The sequence below is a fragment of the Cajanus cajan genome, chromosome 4 (assembly GCF_000230855.2).
Source record: "Cajanus cajan strain Asha chromosome 4, NIPB_CcT2T_4, whole genome shotgun sequence".
NCBI lineage: Eukaryota > Viridiplantae > Streptophyta > Magnoliopsida > Fabales > Fabaceae > Cajanus > Cajanus cajan.
In genome coordinates this window covers 22541234-22560756 of record NC_138520.1, presented here as the reverse complement: position 1 = coordinate 22560756, position 19523 = coordinate 22541234, and the positions used below count along the sequence as shown (strand labels likewise).

The window sequence follows — 19523 nt, the reverse complement described above, 5'->3', positions numbered from 1 at the left end:
TCATAATTTTATAAGAGATGGATAAATAATTTCCCATTCAAACAATAAAAAAAAATGAATAAGATATATGACATTCAAATCGAGCTTTAGAGAATAGAATTCTCAAATTACAACCTACAATAGAGTAGGCATCAAAATAATGTTGATGCAACAAATTGTCATATTATAGTCATCCATCAAAATATAATTTGCAATTCCTAAACTAAACTAGATTTCTAACTAGTTGTTAGAATAAAAAAAAAGGTTTTCAAATAGTCTTGGATAGAGAGGAATTCTCTAAAGATTTTGAGGAGTGATAATCCATCTCTCTAAATGGTGGTGGAGAAGTATGAGGTCGTGGAGGAACCTTAGGAATGACCTTGGGAATCAATTGAGTGGCCAACCATTCTTCTAGCAAAAGGAACAAGTTAAGGAAATCATTGTTGTTGTGCTACAATTTGGCTTGATTGGAGAAGATTAGTTGGTGTTCTTTTTCACAAGATAAACTTGCTTCTCCACGTTAGATGACCTCTTTTAAGCAGACTTGGAAAGGCCAGGTGCCTCTTTTGAAAGCTTTGAATGAGGTTCATACTAAGAAAAATTAAGTTAAGGCTCCTTATAAGAAACATAAGCATTTGAGAAGAGTAAACCACTAATAGGAATGGCAACACATTCATTAAGATGAAGCTAAAATGGACTAAATTCATCTACGACAAGAGGATGAAGTGGAGGAAAATGTATAGATGCACTAGTGGAAAAAACACTTTTAAAATCGGTCGTTTTTTACTTTTAAAATCGGTTCTGTGACCGATTTTAAAAGAGCCGATTTTGAAAACTAGCACTTTTAAAATCGGTCATGCCATGACCGATTTTAAAAGTTGTTAATTTTTTTTAAATATTTGACTTATTTTAAGAGGATCTCTGAACAAAACCTACAAATTAATAAAATACCAGACAATTCATATATTTTTAATATACCAAATTACATACAAATAACAAGAGTTGGTAAATGTCAACCATATATGTAATCAAAGTAACTTACAAATTATGTACATCCTAAACTACAAAATGAGTAAAACTATAATCATAACTCGTAGCTAGCCAATGTTTCAATGAAAAATGTAGCCCATTGCTCCCTAATGGTGTTTATATCTTCTAGCGACAATGGTGATCGATCTATAAATATCTGTTAAGAAAATTTAGAACAATTAGAAGTAACTCTTAAAACATGATAAAATGCAAACTTAAAATAAAAAATTTTAAAATTCTAAAACGTACTTCAGTCCACCCAGATACTATTTGTGAATCAACAATAGTATGCATTGCCTTCATTACATAGTATCCGCACTCATAGTTTCCTTTTTGCTTATGAGACTACAAAAAGAATATAAAAACCAATTTTAGTAGTAATGGTAATTCAAAAGAAAATACCTTAGAAAAAATATCATTACTAAAATAACTTACTTTAAGAGAGACCCAAAGCATTTTCTTCAACTTTGAACCTTTAAGCATATGGTATCCTTCCATAGCCCTAATAATAAAAGGACATCATTATTATATTTTAAAATAAAATGTAATGATAAATAAAATAAATTAGTTTTTTTAAAACAACTTACTTATCTAATAAATGTTTAAAATCTACAGGAGGAGGTTTGTGCATCGAACCAATGCATACAGATATATTGTCCATAGGACAAATAATCAGAAGTTGCCAATGAGCACTGCATTGAGAAACTATCAGTAATAAACAATACATTTTTTAACAATTTATAATCAATTATATACAAATATACTTACTTAGAAAAGTAAGGAACTAAGTAAACTTTTTTATTTGATTCAGACATCCAATTTTGGATGTAAGCTTGAATTTCTTCTGTCTTGTTCCCAATTTTTTGGATTAACTCGGGTTCCAAAAATCCATAAATGTGATCATTTCCTTTATCCACACTCAATTTATGGATAAATCTACAAGGTTAGAAATAAAGTTAGAAAAAAGCAACAAAACATAATTAAAATTAATTCAAATACTTACAATAACCACAATTGCAAAATTGATATGTTCAGCATGCAGTGCCCGTTTGTAATCTCTGATATGTCGCTCTGGCTTATATACAAGGGGACATTACTACAAAAGCCAAACACTTCAGGAGCCCAAGGGACCTGTTTGGGTCAATTGTCATCTTCCATATCTGCAACCAATCTCCATAGCTTTTTCATCGGAGTTAGATTTCTAGAATGGTTAAGCATAGCCTTTGGTGGGGCAACAACATCCTATTAAATAAAGTACACAAATAATGTTATACTACATTATAATAAAATAACACCAAGTTAAAATTAAATAGTTAAATAACTTACCTCCGTAGATATCACTTTTACTAACTTATAAGGCCATTGAAGGAAGGTATTTAGGGCTTGTTCCATCGTCTGAACCTCTTGTGTGGGCACAGGAACTCTAGCCTTTGGGTTTCTAACATCCAACACTGAAACCCTTACCATATCATTTCCCATGGTCTGATGGTGCATAACAAACCCCAACATGTGAATCCTCCCTATGCCCACAAGATCGAGTGATCCATCAACGAATAACTCACACTTATTAGATGTACCATGGTCAGTGGCAGAAGTAGAGGGATTTGTAGTTGCACATGAACCTTTTGTACTCACATGTGCAACAACTGGTTCAATTGCTGGAGTTTTCTGATGAAATTGTTGGCTAAGTGATTGCATATACTCTTGAAGTTGCCTTTGCATGTCATCTTTCAATTGCCTATTCTCATCTTGTCGTTGCCTTTGCATCTCCTCTTTCAATTGGCTTAATTTATCCTCATAAGTTACTACAACCTGAGAGACCTTCAATTCTAGCAACTGGTCCACCGACCCAGATGAATGTGAAGATGACTGTGGTCCAAAGTAAGTTTGCAAGGTATGACCTTTACCTGCTGCCCGAACTCGAAAATTTGGGCCTTTAACTTATTCCAGAACGGCCCGTTTCACTTTTGAAACGGCTCGTTCTGGGCAACGAATTGGGCCTACGGCCCAATGAAAATTGGGCTGTTACAATACTTCCCTCCTTTATGAAATTTCGTCCTCGAAATTTTTGTAATGGTAGACTCCTCGCTTCTTACTTTCTAATTATTATGCGACCTTACTACCTTAATGAGATACAACTTTATCAAAAGATATCTAAGGGCAAAACAAGTAAACTTGGCAAGTCTATCCACTAAAACACAAATAGAATCAACTTCTTAAGCATCTCAGACAAACCTACAATGAAGGCCTATCCACCCATCATCTCACTTCCACAATGGGACGTCTGAGAGCTACAAAATTCCTAAAGACTTCTAGCATACTAAACACAAGTATACAATTTCTCTACTCCTTTCTTCACCTTAGGGCACTTCACTTCCGCTGCGCTATTAAGATACATCCTCCTAAGGTCCCGATACATCTCATTAGCTCCTAAATATATATATTAAGAGTACTGTTATGTCCTTCCTCTAAAATCATCTTCCTTAATTCAAGGTTACTATGCACCCAAGTTTGTTCTTGCACCTCAAAATAATGTCGATTTCTACTCATAAATGGTTATCTATACTTCTACCAATCTTCTCCACTTGGTTATCTAAGAAAGGATCTGACTCCTAGGCTTCTCTAATCTCATCCATTAATTCACTAGTCACTTTTAACACAATCAATTCAATGCTCCTAAGGATAATCTCACACACAAAGCATAAGTCTCTAAATTCTTCAATCAAATTCAACCCTTAAATCATCATAAATGATATACTAGAGGTCATCATAATCAAGGCATCTGCCACAATATTGGTTTTACTTCTGTGATCATCTTTAAAGATTAAGCACCTAAGCGTAATTTCACTAGGTATACATATCAGATCTCTAATTTCACCAGTCCATCTACACCCAAGTCAAACTCTTATTCATCACCTTATCCTATAGTCTCATATCTTGTCACCAAAATTAATCAATTAATTATACGTCTCCAATTTCCTTCAACAATTTACTCGTTACTCAAGTATTACCTAGTTTCATACTACTCAGAGTAATCTCATAAGTCAAACTTAAGTCTTTAATTTCAGCCAAAAAGATCCATCTCTCTAATCATAAAAAAAAAATAATGTAGAGGGTTCCTACTCAAAGCATCAACCATCACATTGACTTTATGCAAATAACAACTAAGATTGAAATCCTAGTCCACAAAAATTCCAACTATCTCTTTTGTCCCATATTCAAGTCCTTCGGGTCAAACAAAATTTGAGGCTCTAATGATCACTAAATACCTCCAACTTAGAATCATATAGATAGTGTCTCCAAATCTTAGTGTAAATATCATGATTGCTTACTCAATGTCATGGGTAAGGTAATTCCTCTCATAAATTTTCAATTGCTTAGAAACATAAGTTATTACCCTTCCTCCTTGCATCTACACTACCTCCAAATTCATCTTAGAAGCATCACGGTATACCACATAAGACTTACTAAAATCCGGTAACATTATCCAATCTTTCCTTAAGAGTTTGAAACATACTCTCACATTTATTATCCCATACAAAGGCAAGTCTTTCCTAGTCAATCTAGTCAAATAGTAAGCAACCTAGAGAAGTAAGCGACGAAATGCTTTGGGGAGTTGAAAATAAGCATAGGTCCGGGGATCCTCGATATAGGTTAACCTTTTGAACTACTGTTGAATTCATCGGTAGGCAAAAGACAACTTAGTGAACTGAAACATCTTAGTAGCTAGAAGAAAAGAAAGCAAAAGCAATTCCTATAGTAGCGACGAGATAAACGAGAGCAGCCTAAACCGTGAACGGCTATCTTAAAAATTTACTCAATAAATTTCCTATAAACTATCTCAATAAAACTTCTAACCTCACAAATTGACTTTTGATATCTCCCACTTAAGCAAAACTTCTACCATAGGTAGATCTATGTTATATCCGCGCAAGAAATTACAAGGCCTAAATCTATCTTAGATATATCTTCAAAATTAACTCTAATATGATGATATCACATCTTAAGGTCAATCTCACTAAACACACAACCATTCACTAATTAATCCATAAGGTCATCCATCCTCATATCCACATACATGGATATCATATTAGAATACCTATTTAAACCTTCATATATACATCCTTCCCAATCATATATATAAATCTATCACTATTTCACACCATATAACATGTGCATGAACTTAACTTTACCACATAGCATCATAAAACCTTGAATAACCTTACAATCCACATGACAACACCTCAGAACATCATAACAAAATCATTTTTATCCTTGCATTGCCTAGTAACTCAAAAACATCATGATAGCATACATATCCCATCAATAACTGTCAAGGAAAATGATACCTAGAGAGTTACACTTGTCCAACGATCTCAATCCTATCTCAAAAGAAAGATAAAAGAATAAGTTATAACTCTTATGAAGACATGAGATTCTGAATAGATCCTCTTCTCAGCTAACAATTCAAAATCACAACAGATATATTTAACGCTTATAACTAGCCTCTAATTACCAAAACAACTATAACTGGAGTTCTAAACCTTCATTTTACCTCATTCCATTGCCATTGAAAAGATCACATCCAAGACTACAACTTCCATGAAGACCACAGAATCCAAATCTATCAATACGGTACTCCTACTAGCATAACAAAACTACAGTGAAAACATCTCCTACACTAGACAACAATAGTGCACTAACATCCCACAGAATACCTCAACCCTTCCAAACTTACTTCTTTCTACCTTAAACTCATATCCAAGCTTCCAACTACAATCCCTAAACGAAAATAATTCACCTATTCCATAAAAGACTTAGAGCTGAAATCAAATCCTCATGCAACCTAACCCCTAACAAGATTAATATGCAAGCATCAAAACTTAAGGAAATCACCAACACTTTGACCTTTCATCAAGAACACTCAAAGTTCTAATGCTCGACACATAACCTCTTGGATTCAATCATTACCACTATAACTTTCAGAAACGCCACCAATCGTAAACTCTTAATACATTCGATAAGTCAATTTTTTACCCACATCCAAGCTTCCACTAGTTCTAGTTGGTTAGCAAGATACTTCGTCTACTACCACTACTTGCACCTATGCTCGCAACACGAGCGATGCCACCCAACCACTACTTCTTACATAAGCAAGAAGTATCAAAATAATTAAGCAATCATGAGATTAAGAAAGAGCAATCAAAAATAGCATCATTAAGTTATATCATGTCTAAAAGACAAATCCTGAGAACATAATGCACATAAATAAATAACAACAACTTAATCAATCATCACATTAGCACATCAATAAGCTTCACACTCAATGCATTCCATCATTCATCTATCGAACAAGCCTAGTAGACTCACAACTCACGGCCGATTGGATCGACCTGCTCTGATACCACTAAATGTGACACCCTTACTACCCCAACACATATATTGTAATAATGAAAACTTAACAAAAACAATTTTCAATTTCGGTAAAAGGGTTCACATGAGAATCTTCAAAATTATTCTTCAATAACCACAACGATAAAAATGAAACGTGAGAGTTTACAAATGATTTTCAAAAATAATATTTACAATTCTAATTTCATATAACAATCTATGTCCTAAAGAAAATCCTCTGCCCCGATGTCACAATATCAGAGCATAACCACAACTCAACCGTTAGCATTCTAGATGTCACTCGTAGCCGGATCTTCCTCACCTAAAATATCCACAAATCTCACGGTGAGAAAAGAAAACATCTATATATATAGCACATAAGAAAACACAACATATTATCTCATTATAACTAAATATTCATAAATATTTCAACATATCGTATTTCAATCAATCATACATCGTCATCACGTCATAATTCTCAATCACACCAATCATCACAAATCTTGCACTTCACACTATGCCAAGGTCACGCTACCCATTTAACAATCTCAGGTCGAGCTCACCCTTGATATAACACTGTGCCAAGGTCACGTTATCCCTATCCCAGGGCCGTGCTCACCCTTGACATGTTAACCAAGGTCACGATACCCACGTAACAATCCAAAGCCGTGCTCACCCCTGATATAACACTGTGCCAAGGTCACGTTATCCCTATTCCAGGGCCGTGCTCACCCCTGACATGTTAACCAAGGTCACGATACTCATGTAACAATCCAGAGCCGTGTTCACCCCTGATATAACACTGTGCCAAGGTCACGTTATCCCTAACCTAGGGTCGTGCTCACCCCTGACATGTTAACCAAGGTCACGATACTCATGTAACAATCTCGGGTCGTGCTCACCCCTGGTCATAGGTGTGAAGAACCACAATCACATCTCATTCACATTCACATTCACATTCACATTCACATCCACATCCACATCCACATCCACATCCACATCTCAATTCCACAATATATACACAATCCATCCACATCTCAATTCCACAATATATACACAATCCACACAAAATGGTGATTCACATACCCCTCAAGTAATTCATCATCTAGATCATCAAATAATATAACAATAACATTCATAAACTAATATAACAAACAACAGAATTATCAATTTAATATAATTTTAACGTAAACAGTAAAATCCTCAATTGTTCCAAAACCTAACTCACAGACACTTTTCTACAATTTCGTTCTCCCTCTCAGATCACCATTCTTACAAATTATTAGCATATCTATAATCCTCAACACATACAGAATCTAATGGGATCCTCAATTTCTCAAACAGAAATAATCCAATTTTTCACAACCTAACTTACAGGAACTTTTCTATAATTTCGTTCTCTCTCCCAGAACATCATTTTTACAAGTTAAACATATATTCGTAATCCTAAATATATATAGAATCACATAAGATAATTAATTCTCCAAACATAAATAATTATAAAATTATTCATAACCCTAAAGGCTCTTCCTCTACCCAATTTCCTCATGTAACTCTACATATAAATAATCTCCTTTTCCCTCGTACCTGGATAAATAGGAACTCGGCCAGAACCTCCTTTTTTTCCTTAAACAAGGATCGGAACTAAATCTGGGACAAAACCTCATCCTGTGAGTTCCTCTTGGTCTTCAGAGAGAGGAAGAGGAACGAAAGAGAGAACAGAAGAGAAGAGAGAGTGAGAATGAGAGGTGTGTAGAAATGAGAGGATTTGAGGCCTATTTATAGGATTTTTCGCCCACCTACCACTACGGCCCGTTCCAAAATCGGAACGGCCCGTTCTAGGCCCTTCAAACCTACGCAAATTTTTGAACTGGAACGGCCCGTTCCAAAACCAGAACGGCCCGTTCCAAAACCAGAACGGCCCGTTCCCAATCCCAGCAGAACGGCCCGTTCTCCCTCCGGAACGACCCGTTCTCCAAACCAGAACGGCCCGTTCTCCCTCTGGAACGGCCCGTTCTCCAAACTTGAATGGCCCGTTCTCCCTCCAGAACGGCCCGTTCTGATTCTCAAAATTTGGGCCTTTAACTTATTCCAGAACGACCCATTTCACTTTTGAAACGGCCCATTCTGGGCAACGAATTGGGCCTACGGCCCAATGAAAATTGGGCTGTTACAGTTCACACTCAAGCTTAGAAGCTTGAAGCACAAGCTTCTCCTTAGCTTGCTTACCAAGCAAGCTAAGTGAGTAGCTTGCTCTCCAAGCCTCTAGACCATGGATGGTTAGCTAGACCTTACCATGGTTCCTAGTGAACCATGGTTAAGGCTAGCTTGTTCTCCAAGCTTCTTACTCCTATATTTTCGTTTTTCCTTCATTGTAAAACACTTTTTGAGATATTGAAAATTATTTTCTGAAGAATTGTTCAGATTTCTCTCTTCTAAAAGTCCCTAAATCTCTTTGATATTCATCCAATTCTCTTATCCCTTCACTAGAAGAGTGTGGTGAGAATTGAAGAGACTTATCTCTTCATCAAGGAGTGGCGTCTCTTGGGAGAGTTCTCCACCAAATCGTGGTGGTTCTAAGGTCTCTACCTCCATTAGAGACCTTAGCAAAGCTTAAGAAGAATCAAGGAGCCAAAGATCTAGGGAGGAACTTGAAGAGGATTCACATCAATCCGGATTCTCCAACAAGTTTTCCATCACCAATCCTATGTTTGTTGTTATTTAAAAATAAATGTATAATTTTAATATCTCTATGGGTTCCTATGGAAAATCCTAAGGGAATGCATTTGTAATTGTAAGAGACAATTATATGATAAGATGCTTATTGTATGAATTAGAGTGCTCTGTGAGTTCTTGAGAGAACCCTATGAGAAATAGGCATATTTTCAATAATTTATATTTTACCTTCTTATTGTTCTGTTGTATTCCTTATTGTATAAGATGTATAAATATGTAGTTAATTTTGCAAATAGATGATTTTTAATACGGAATAAAGTGCTTTGTGAAAATTGTGAATGAAATGTGATAATGAAATACGATGATGAAATGTGATAATGTGATATGACCATGAGAAATGATAATGTGAATATAAGACATGATGATAATGAGACATGATAATGTGATATGAGAATGCATAGAGTCTTGATTGACATGCATCATTTGCATAAATGTTTTATGGGTACGATATGGAATACACCGCCAGAGAAGGCCCTCTAGTGTAAAAGCTTTGGGGATCAATCCTTGGGGATAGCTTGGTTTATAAGTCCCAGTCTTGCCCATTGTGTGCATGGGATGTATCTTGCGCGACTTAGCTATCCTGACGAGACTCTGGTAGTATGTCCTTCTAGTGAGAGTGCGTAGAAGGTGTGACCCGACAAGTACTCCTAGACTACTCTTCGTGTATTGATAGCGGTAATATGTCATGTGATATGTTACTGGTGCCACATGCATGATAATATGTAGTTTGTGTCCATACTTATGTATTTTAATGTTATATGATAAAGTGATGTTTTATGTCTTGGATGAGTGAGAGATGATATTACTATCAATTTATCTATGTTATATCTTTTTTGTTTGTGTTTGGTTATCTAGTATATATTTCTACACTATGAGCCAGAGTGAGATGTTTCTCACTCCCTTTTTTGTGTTGTTTTTTTTTATTGTCTTACATGTGATTACTAGCATGAGGCTGAGAATGTTGGTGATGAAGTTTAGGCTTCACTGTTGAGACTTGCCCTGATAGGACATGTGACATCGGGGTATAGATAGGATAGATTAGGATGTTTTATTAAATTATTCAGCGAGACCTTATATTATTCCTTTGTAATTCTACTGAGTAAAATATTGGTTAAGTTTATGAATGTAGTACCTTCTATTTAAACATGTTTGGTATTTCAATTTTGAAATAATTATGCTATTCAATTTCTGTTATTTGTATTATGGTATGTAGGGTAGAGGGTGTCACAAACAACACACAAAATCACGAACAAGATTATCAACAATAAAAAAAAATTGATTATTTTTTATCAAAAATATTTGAAAGATTAAAAATCAAAGACTTAAGATCACAAAAGAATTAGTGATTATTATTTGTTTCAAATCATGATGATAAGGAATCATCTTTTTGCAAGACAAAAATTATTTGAAAAACCTTGAATCCTACTAAGTAGATATTGAATTTGGCCATGGAGTATTATCGTGGTTTCTTTAGTGATTATTATTTGTTTCATTAATGAAGGATTTTTTAAAGAGACAAAATTTAGCTTGATTAAACTCAATAATCATCATAAAACATTCAAATCATAGAAAATAAATACATTAGAATGATTATCATGTGTCCTGATTTGTTCATATGTTGGACAAACACATTTTGTACTATATGATGAATGAATGATTTATTTGTCTATTGGACAATAAGTTCTAATGACACATATGTTGAAATTTCACATTTCTTTATAAAGTCCAAGCAAAGGCCAACATTGGAATTAACACATGGACTACCCTCCAAATATTGAACACCTTTACAATAATCAATTAAGGATTTTAGCCCTCGACTTCACACATTACTTAATTGTTCACTTCATTAGCAGTATGGCTTAACCTTGCTCCCATACTACATAATCTAAGGATCTAGAGGATACTCAACACTCCACTTCAAGAGGAAACTTACTCAAGAAAGGTGTTTTAGCATTAGATTTTTTAGAGCATCACAACACATCCACATAATGAAATATTTTAACTTTGAAAAAATAATACTTTCTTCTCTAGTCCTAAGTATAACAATACAACTCAACAACATTCATCATGCAACATTTTAGCACAACTCAGCTTAACACAACATCTTTACTTATTCAACAAAAATTATACAATGCTCGGAAAGTTATCCAATTCATCATAAATCATCTTAACATACTTTATTTCAACTTTCTACAATAAGATTCATTAATCATAGCAACATAGTACACCATAGCATTATTATGGCTATGACGATTGGTTGTGAAACGGTCGAGAACATATACGACCATGATTAGGCCTCTAACTATGATGGTTAGGACACGATCTATGAAGCCTTGATGGGTGCCAATTCTAAGAGGGAGCTAACGTATGCCAAACTCACCAAGGAAGCTAAGATCTACTAGTAGGTTATAAACAAGCTATGCTTCACACAGTTGGATCAAAAGACAACATCTCTGAGTACCAAAAGTTTGGGTTGCTTCATTAGGTTATATGGAAACCTTTAAACTTGCCAAATTTGATTTTGCCTAATTGGTTTCATAGCATGAAACTGTTGGGATTTCAAGGTAATTTTCAAAATAAAATTTAATTAAAAGAAGAAACCATGAGTGAAAAACCTCCTTTCCATGGATCACACATTGCCTAGAATCATGCTAATGGTTAAAATTTTATCTTTGTAGCATGATTTATATCGATTTTGAAGATTCCTCTATGTGGTTGAAGGAAAAATGCCATCACTAAGCACCAAAGGGTATGGACACTCTACGAAAATCACATGAGAAACATAGAGGGCATGACTTTGGTGCTAGCCATGGGTGGATAGAGTTAGGGTTTTGTGCCTCCCACAAAAAACCCTTAGAGACCTCTTTTTGATTCTCTCTTAGAAATATGTGTATAATATGAATAATTTAACCTATCTATTTATAAAGTGTCATTGACCTAATCTACCTCACTACAAAAAATATGCAATTTAGCGACTACCAAAATCAGTCGCTAAATTGCAAAAATCAGTCGCTATTTACTTTAGCGACCGAATTAGGGACCGAATTTAATCAGTCGCTAAAACCCTGGTCGCTAAGCTATTTAGCGACTGAAAAATTTTCGGTCGCTATTTAGCGACCAAAAATTTCGGTCGCTAAATGGTTGAAATGATTGAAGTGTATGAGACCAAATTAGTGACTGAATAAATCAGTCGCTAAATCGGTCGCTAAATATTTATTTTTTATTTTATTAAATTTTATAGACGTCGCAAATTTGGTCGCTATGAACCACTCATATTTGGCCTCTTAAGGATTTTATTTCACAATACTTAAGTTTTTAGCATGTTTTGTCCTTAATTACACAATTTTTGAAAACTTCTCAGAAGGTCACCCATCCCTACATTATTCCAAGTCAAGCACGCTTAACTGTGAAGTTCTTATGAGATAAGCTACCGAAAACCAAATGCATGTTGTTAGTATAAGTAGTACAAATTAATTCATTTAAGTCATCCTCAACTATCCAATCTCATATTTATATTATTTTTGGATCCTTATCATTTTGGTATATTTGGACCGTTATAAATATATAATAATATATATAATAATTATATTACTAATAATAATAATTATATTATACTTAGTTAATCTTTATTTATATATATACTTACTTTTATAATTAACAATCTACTTATTTCTATTTAAAATTAATTTTATGATACAATTTAAATTATTTATTATAAATTTAAAAGTTTAAGTAATAATTTATATATTTTAAAATGAGAATGGTTATAATAACACTGGTATAACTTTTATACTAAGTATTACACCGCTCAATAAATTTATATTAAATGTGAATTTTGTAAATCCAACTGATAGATTGAAAGTTCATATCACTTTATATGTTTATATTAATTTTTTTTAAAATTAAACAACAACTTAAAAGTAATCAAAGTGCTCATATTTTATTTGAAATGAATATATTACGTCAATTTTGTTTTACAAGAATGAAGTATCAAATCATCTTGAATTCATATAAGATTTTGTATATATGATCTAAGAGTAAAAAACTTTCAATCTAACGGATAAATTTATAAAATTCACATTTAATATAAAGTTATTGAGCGATGTAATACTTAGTAAAAGTTACACCAATGTTATTATAACCCTTCTCTTTTAAAATATCATTTTTATAAATTAAATTTTAATATTTTAAATAAATTATTAATTAACTTAATATATTTATTTATCTTAAATCTAAGATATAAAATCAAAAAAATGTATTTATCCTTGTTTTATTTTCTAATTATCAACCATTAATAAAATACTAATTTAAAATTTAAATATAAAAATTTATTTAAAAATAACGTTATCATAAGTTAGAAATATATATTATAAATATGGATCAAAATAAATAAGAAATTTTAAAATTCATATACTCTAATTAAAAAACTGCCTAAAAATCCAATCGTAAAAAAAAACCTCTAAATATTTTTTCACATAAATAACTATTGGTATTAATTATGTAGGAGTGCATATAAATATTTTGTTTAATATAAATTAATGTCTTGCTCTTACAAAAAAAAAAGAAAATGGGATCGATACTCAACAAAAATATTATCATCACTTTTAAGCAATTTATACTTTTTTTAAGTTTTACATAGTGACCGAATAGAATTTTGTCGCTAACTTTAACTAATATTTAGGTACCAAATAGAATTCCGTTGCTAATTTTAACTAATATTTAGCAACCGAATAAAACTACATCGCTAATTGTAACTAATATTTAGCGATTGAATTTAATTATGTCGCTAAAAAAATCAAAATTTCTTATTTAGAGACCGAATTCAATTTCGTCGCTAATTTTAACTAATATTTAGCAACCGAATTTAATTTCGTCGCTAAAAAAATCAAAATTTCGGATTTAGGGACCGAATTAAATTTCGTCGCTAAAAAATCAAAATTTCTAATTTAGCGACCGAAATAGCGACCGAATTGAATTCGGTTGCTAATTTTAAATAATACTTAGCGACCGAATTCAATTCCATTACTAAATTTAACTACTATTTAGCGACTGAATTCAATTCCGTCGCTAATTTTAACTATTATTTAGCAACCAAATTCAATTTCGTCGCTAAAAAAAATCAAAATTTATAATTTAGCGACCGAAATAACGACCAAATTTAATTCCGTCGCTAAATTTAACTACGTTTTAGCGACGAAATTCAACTTCGTCGCTAATTTTAACTATTATTTAGCAACCGAATTAAATTTGGTCGCTAAAAAAATAAAAATTTATACTTTAGCGATCGAAATAGCGACCGAAATTCAATTCTGTCGCTAAATTCAACTACTATTTAGCGACCGAATTCAATTTCGTCGCTAATTTTAACTAATATTTAGCGACCGAATTAAATTCCGTCGCTAAAAAAAATCAAAATTTATAATTTAGCGACTGAAATAGAGACCGAATTTAATTTCGTTGCTAAAAAAAATCAAAATTTATAATTTAGCGACCGAATTTAATTCCATCGCTAAAAAATCAAAAAAATTTATTTAGTGACCGAAATAGTGACCGATTTTCTAGTGACGACTTATTTTGGTCGCTAAACCGGTCGCTATTTTGATTTTTCATAATCGGTCGCTAAATCAGTCGCTAAATAACGACTGATAAATTTTGGTCGCTAATTTCGGTCGCTATTTTGCAATTTTCTAGTAGTGCTCTTTGATTGGTTTGTATAAGTCAAAAGAAAATCGCATATTTATTGATATCAAGATCATAGCCGAACCAATGCTTTTGAAAATAATGGTTTGCCTCCTTATCAAAAAGTTGAAAGAGGTTACAAAAAAAAAATGGGGAAGGGATCTATAATGAGTTATGTGTTGGACAAAGTACAATAGGCTAATTTGGCTATCCACCTACAAAGGTGATGTCAACATCTTTTATTGATATCAAGATCATAGCCGAAACTGTGAGGAAATGATTTAGTTCGAACTCAAACCTTTAGAGAGGATGATGTACAAGAAACTGTACCTAAAGTGGGTGGATAGGATAATATGGCTTGCAAAAGAATTCAATACCTTAGGTTTTGCCACCTTTTTAGGAGAGGATGGCAAGTCCACTATAGAAAGTGTAGGCCATTGCATTGAACAATGTAAAGAAGCTAGCCAAAAATAAACTCCAACTATTTCCTTTGTTACTTATAGGAGTAACTTTTACATGATACCTGAATCTACCCCCAATTTAGTGTAAAATCTTTCCAATATGTGAATATTGTGTTCATGATTGATTTTATCAGCCACAATTAAAAGTCATGACTGTCGACTTAATGAGCACCATACAAATGGTGGATGAATTGGTTGGGAATTTCATTTTGAGATTTTGAAAAATGGGAAGTCATCCCTCAATACAACTACTAGAAATGAATGTGTTTTAATGATAATCGATAACATGTATCCCTAACTTAAATAAGGGCTAGTGGCACAGAGTGGCACAGGAGTATCAACTGATAAAAAAGCCAAATACGATTTCGACATTATGAAGGTTGAACAAATATTTGATCATTTGTTAAAAGATCACCAAAATTTGGATAAAGAAAAACCATTAAATGCCATCAACAAAAGAATTGATGGGTAAAAATTATTGTAAGTGGCACAACATATAGCCATCTTACAACAAATTGCATACTATTTTGAAAAGCTATACATAAGGATTTGAAACAAGGTTGCTTCAAGCTAGTTGAAAAAGGTACTATTGGCATGGCTGTGGATAATGATCCTTTCCCCAAATTGGACATTAACATGGTTTTGATCACCTCTAAAGACAAAGCGAAATATGTGTGAAGAGAAAAGGTGGTAAAATCGAAAATTCCTTAAAATAGTCAAAAAAAACATTAGTATTTACCAAATACAAATGCTGGATAAAAGGGGGATTTGGGTTCCACACAATGCTTCCATCGACCACAAGATTTATACCACAAAAAATTTGTCATATAGTAATACAAACTGTAATGATATAATACTTCTCACTAAAAATTACTTTTACCTATTATAGATACAATATATGTTGATATATTATTAAAAAGTGTAGGTATAAACTATAGTGCCACATAATATATGTTGTTAAATCTCATTCAAAATTAATACTAAAATTCTGTGAAGTTATATGTCAAATAAATTTATGCTTATATATTTTGTATCTATAGTGACACTTTTTTATATTTTATTATATGTAACATTTATTGATGTGATACCTAAACCAAAAAGAATCATTGGCCAAGAGTTAATCGCCATGCGGCAAGCTAAGACAAACATGGAGGACTACTAATAATTTGAGGACTTAAGACAACATATTCAAGTAGCAAAAGTCGGCTTGAAGGTCACCTATGATCTCTTACCTTAACAAAAGAAACGGGTTGTTAAATTCCACGTGGAAAACATGATAAATACTATTTGTATCACCGTTCATAATGAGGAAGTTCATATTAGCAAAACGATCAAAACCATCCACATATGCTAAGGTGGATCATATAAGCCATAAAAGAAATGAACTATTATCGAAGACTCCAAGAAGTGGTCTAATTTGAACCTTGAAGAGGAGGCTTCGACAAACAAGGTCATCAAGAAAATGAAACAAACTTTGGAGACTATCACCATGTTGGTAGACAGAGGACATGGGGAGTTCTTTAATCCAAAGGTTATATAGGATCTAGATCAATCTTTTCGAAAGACCCTAGAGGTTTTAAAATGTGATCAATCGAACTCGACAATAATGAATCAGTTAAACTTGGGTGCAGTACTGATCACTAGCCCTATAAATGCCTTGGAAGAAAATGCGATATATTAGGACACCCAGCCGTTGGAAGAATCGAGTAAGGACCACAACTTAAAAAAATTGAGAATTCTTAGTTGGAGGATTGATAAAATGGGGATGACCTTTTGGTTTTGGAGATAGATGTTATTGACTTGATATAAACTTGGTTATATATTTTAATTAATTAATAACATAACACTAAATCTTGTTCAATGCTCCATGTTATTTTCTTTTTGTGTTTTTAACCATGATATTGGTACAAAGTATCCGCTATCAGAAGTAGTGATCTAAATCGAGATTCATGATTATACACAAAATGAGTATTCCCTTTCCAATATACTCTATTCAAAACCCAAGGTGGGGATTCAAACTTAGGACAATTTGATCAAGGGATAGGGATATAAGTTGTTATCACTTGTATCAACCAATTCCAATATTTTTCATGTCATTTTCTCATTAAATTACTCGTTTCTATCAATTTTCAAAAACAACGCACAAACTCACGATCAAGATTATCAACAACAAAAAAAATATTGATTATTTTTAATCTAAAATATTTGAAGGATTAAAAATCAAAGACTTAAAAATCACAAAAGAATTAGTGATTATTATTTGTTTCAAATCATGATGATAAGGAATCATCTTTTTGCAAGAATAGAATTTGTTGAAAAACCTTGAATCCTACCAAATAGATATCGAATTTGGCCATGGAGTATTATCGTGGTTTTTTTAGTAAATCAAGGTAAATAAGAACACCCACAACCTAGAAAAGTTAAATTGAACAAGTACCTCAAAGAATTTCTTATGTTAAATCAATATATCGATCAATTTATTTAAACCAAAATATCCACTAGAGAGGAAGAATATATCAATATAACTCATATATAACAACATACTTATTACAATAATAATTAGTTGGAGATGGTAAAAACACACTGAAGACACTTATCCAATCAAAATAATTGACACTTCGAAATTAGTTGTTGTTGTCATACCAAGATTGCTTTAGAAGATACTCAATTGTCTTCTTGTCCACCTGGAAAGCTTTGGTTAAAACCTCTGTAGAAATAGGTGGAGTAGCTTTAAACAAAGCATTTGCGATAGTGATAGTTCCTGGATTTTGACTGCTAAGAGCAGCAATGGCAACTGCATTTCCATACCCCACATTCAATTGAAAATGAACGAGACCAATTGGGAACACAAACACATCGCCCTTATTTAGCACTTTAGTAAAGAGACGATTTCCATCTTGATTGGATGACACAAATCCAACGTAGAGAGTTCCCTCAAGGACTATAAGAATTTCTGTGCCACGAGGGTGAGTGTGAGGAGGGTTTAAACCCTTTGGTGCAAAATCTATGCGAGCCAAAGATATGCCAAGTGTGTTTAGCCCTGGAAGTTGATCAACAAATACAGGAGTCACGTGTGAACCCAATGGATTGTCAGTTTTTCCAGGTTCGACGTGTTGGAAGAAATCTTCAGCTTTCACAAGTTTGGGATCTTTGCAGAACTTTCCATTCACAAACACTGCATATTAACAAGCAAGAGTTTTAATTAAAAAAGTAAATTATAATATATATATATATATCATGAAATTAACAAGCTCTTAGAATTTGAGTTGTAAGGAATGTTAATTTGTACATACCACCGTCAGTTTCTTTCACTGCCACGCAAAAATCTTGCAGAGGACTTGGGTCATAGGCTGAGACAACGGAGGATGTCAAAGCCAAGATAGCAACAATGAAGTAAGCAACCTTCATATTTTCCTAATAGTCTTGAATGATTGATTGTGCTGTATATATGTAATCGCTTGTGAGAATTGAATTTTGATTCTTGTGAAGCTTGCTATTTATAATGACGAAGCATTGAATTGGTTTGCAGTTCATCTTTTCCCTCATGAATTCTTTATTTGATGATGAACCATTCCTTAACGACTAATGCCTACTTGATCAAAGAGTAGACTAATTAAGCAGATGTTCCGCAAGAAAATGAAAAGGCAAGTGTTTTGATATATTACCTTGACTTTGTACCCATTCCTAACATTATTTTATAATGGGAAGCTCCTTAACTGAGTCAAAGTTCAATTAAGACTTTGTCCCAATTTTTCAGACTTGATTTGACAATAATAGTTTAATGTTTTTAAATTGTTTATTGTTTTCGTAACTCATCTTCTATTGGCTTCTTGTTACTGTTGTAAGATTAAACATGGTCATCCAAAGCCCTTGGTATATGGAAATGTTTTGAGGGATTGGGTCTCAATTGGAACCATCACTAATAAATATATATCTTTTGACTTTGCACTTTGCACAGCGCCCTGCTGCAATTGCTTCAGGTCATAATTTAAATATATAACATTATAGTTTTATTTATTTATTTATTTATTTATTTTTATTTTTATTTTTATTTTTATTTTTATTTTTTTTTTATATATATAGGATTACTTTGGTTTTGTTTCTCTTAAATATCTTTCTCGTTTTAGTTCATATATATTTTTTATTCAATTTTATATAATCTTTGTTCTTATTTATGATGATACAATAGAAATTAAAAAGACAAGTCTGATGTTTTAAGAATAATATTGATTTAAAATAAAAATCATC

The 19523-nt window shown here is 32.8% G+C and overlaps 1 protein-coding gene across 1 annotated transcript; it reads right to left on the bottom strand.

The window, feature by feature from the left end:
- Positions 1 to 8572: 8572 nt before the first annotated feature.
- Positions 8573 to 19299, bottom strand: LOC145956759 (germin-like protein subfamily 1 member 7). Its single transcript, XM_083072403.1, has 2 exons — positions 18569 to 19299; positions 8573 to 18450 (listed from the first exon to the last, which is right to left on the bottom strand). The coding sequence occupies exons 1-2, from the start codon at positions 18681 to 18683 to the stop codon at positions 17900 to 17902; spliced, it is 666 nt and encodes a 221-aa protein (XP_082928529.1). The 5' UTR covers positions 18684 to 19299; the 3' UTR covers positions 8573 to 17899.
- Positions 19300 to 19523: the final 224 nt, after the last annotated feature.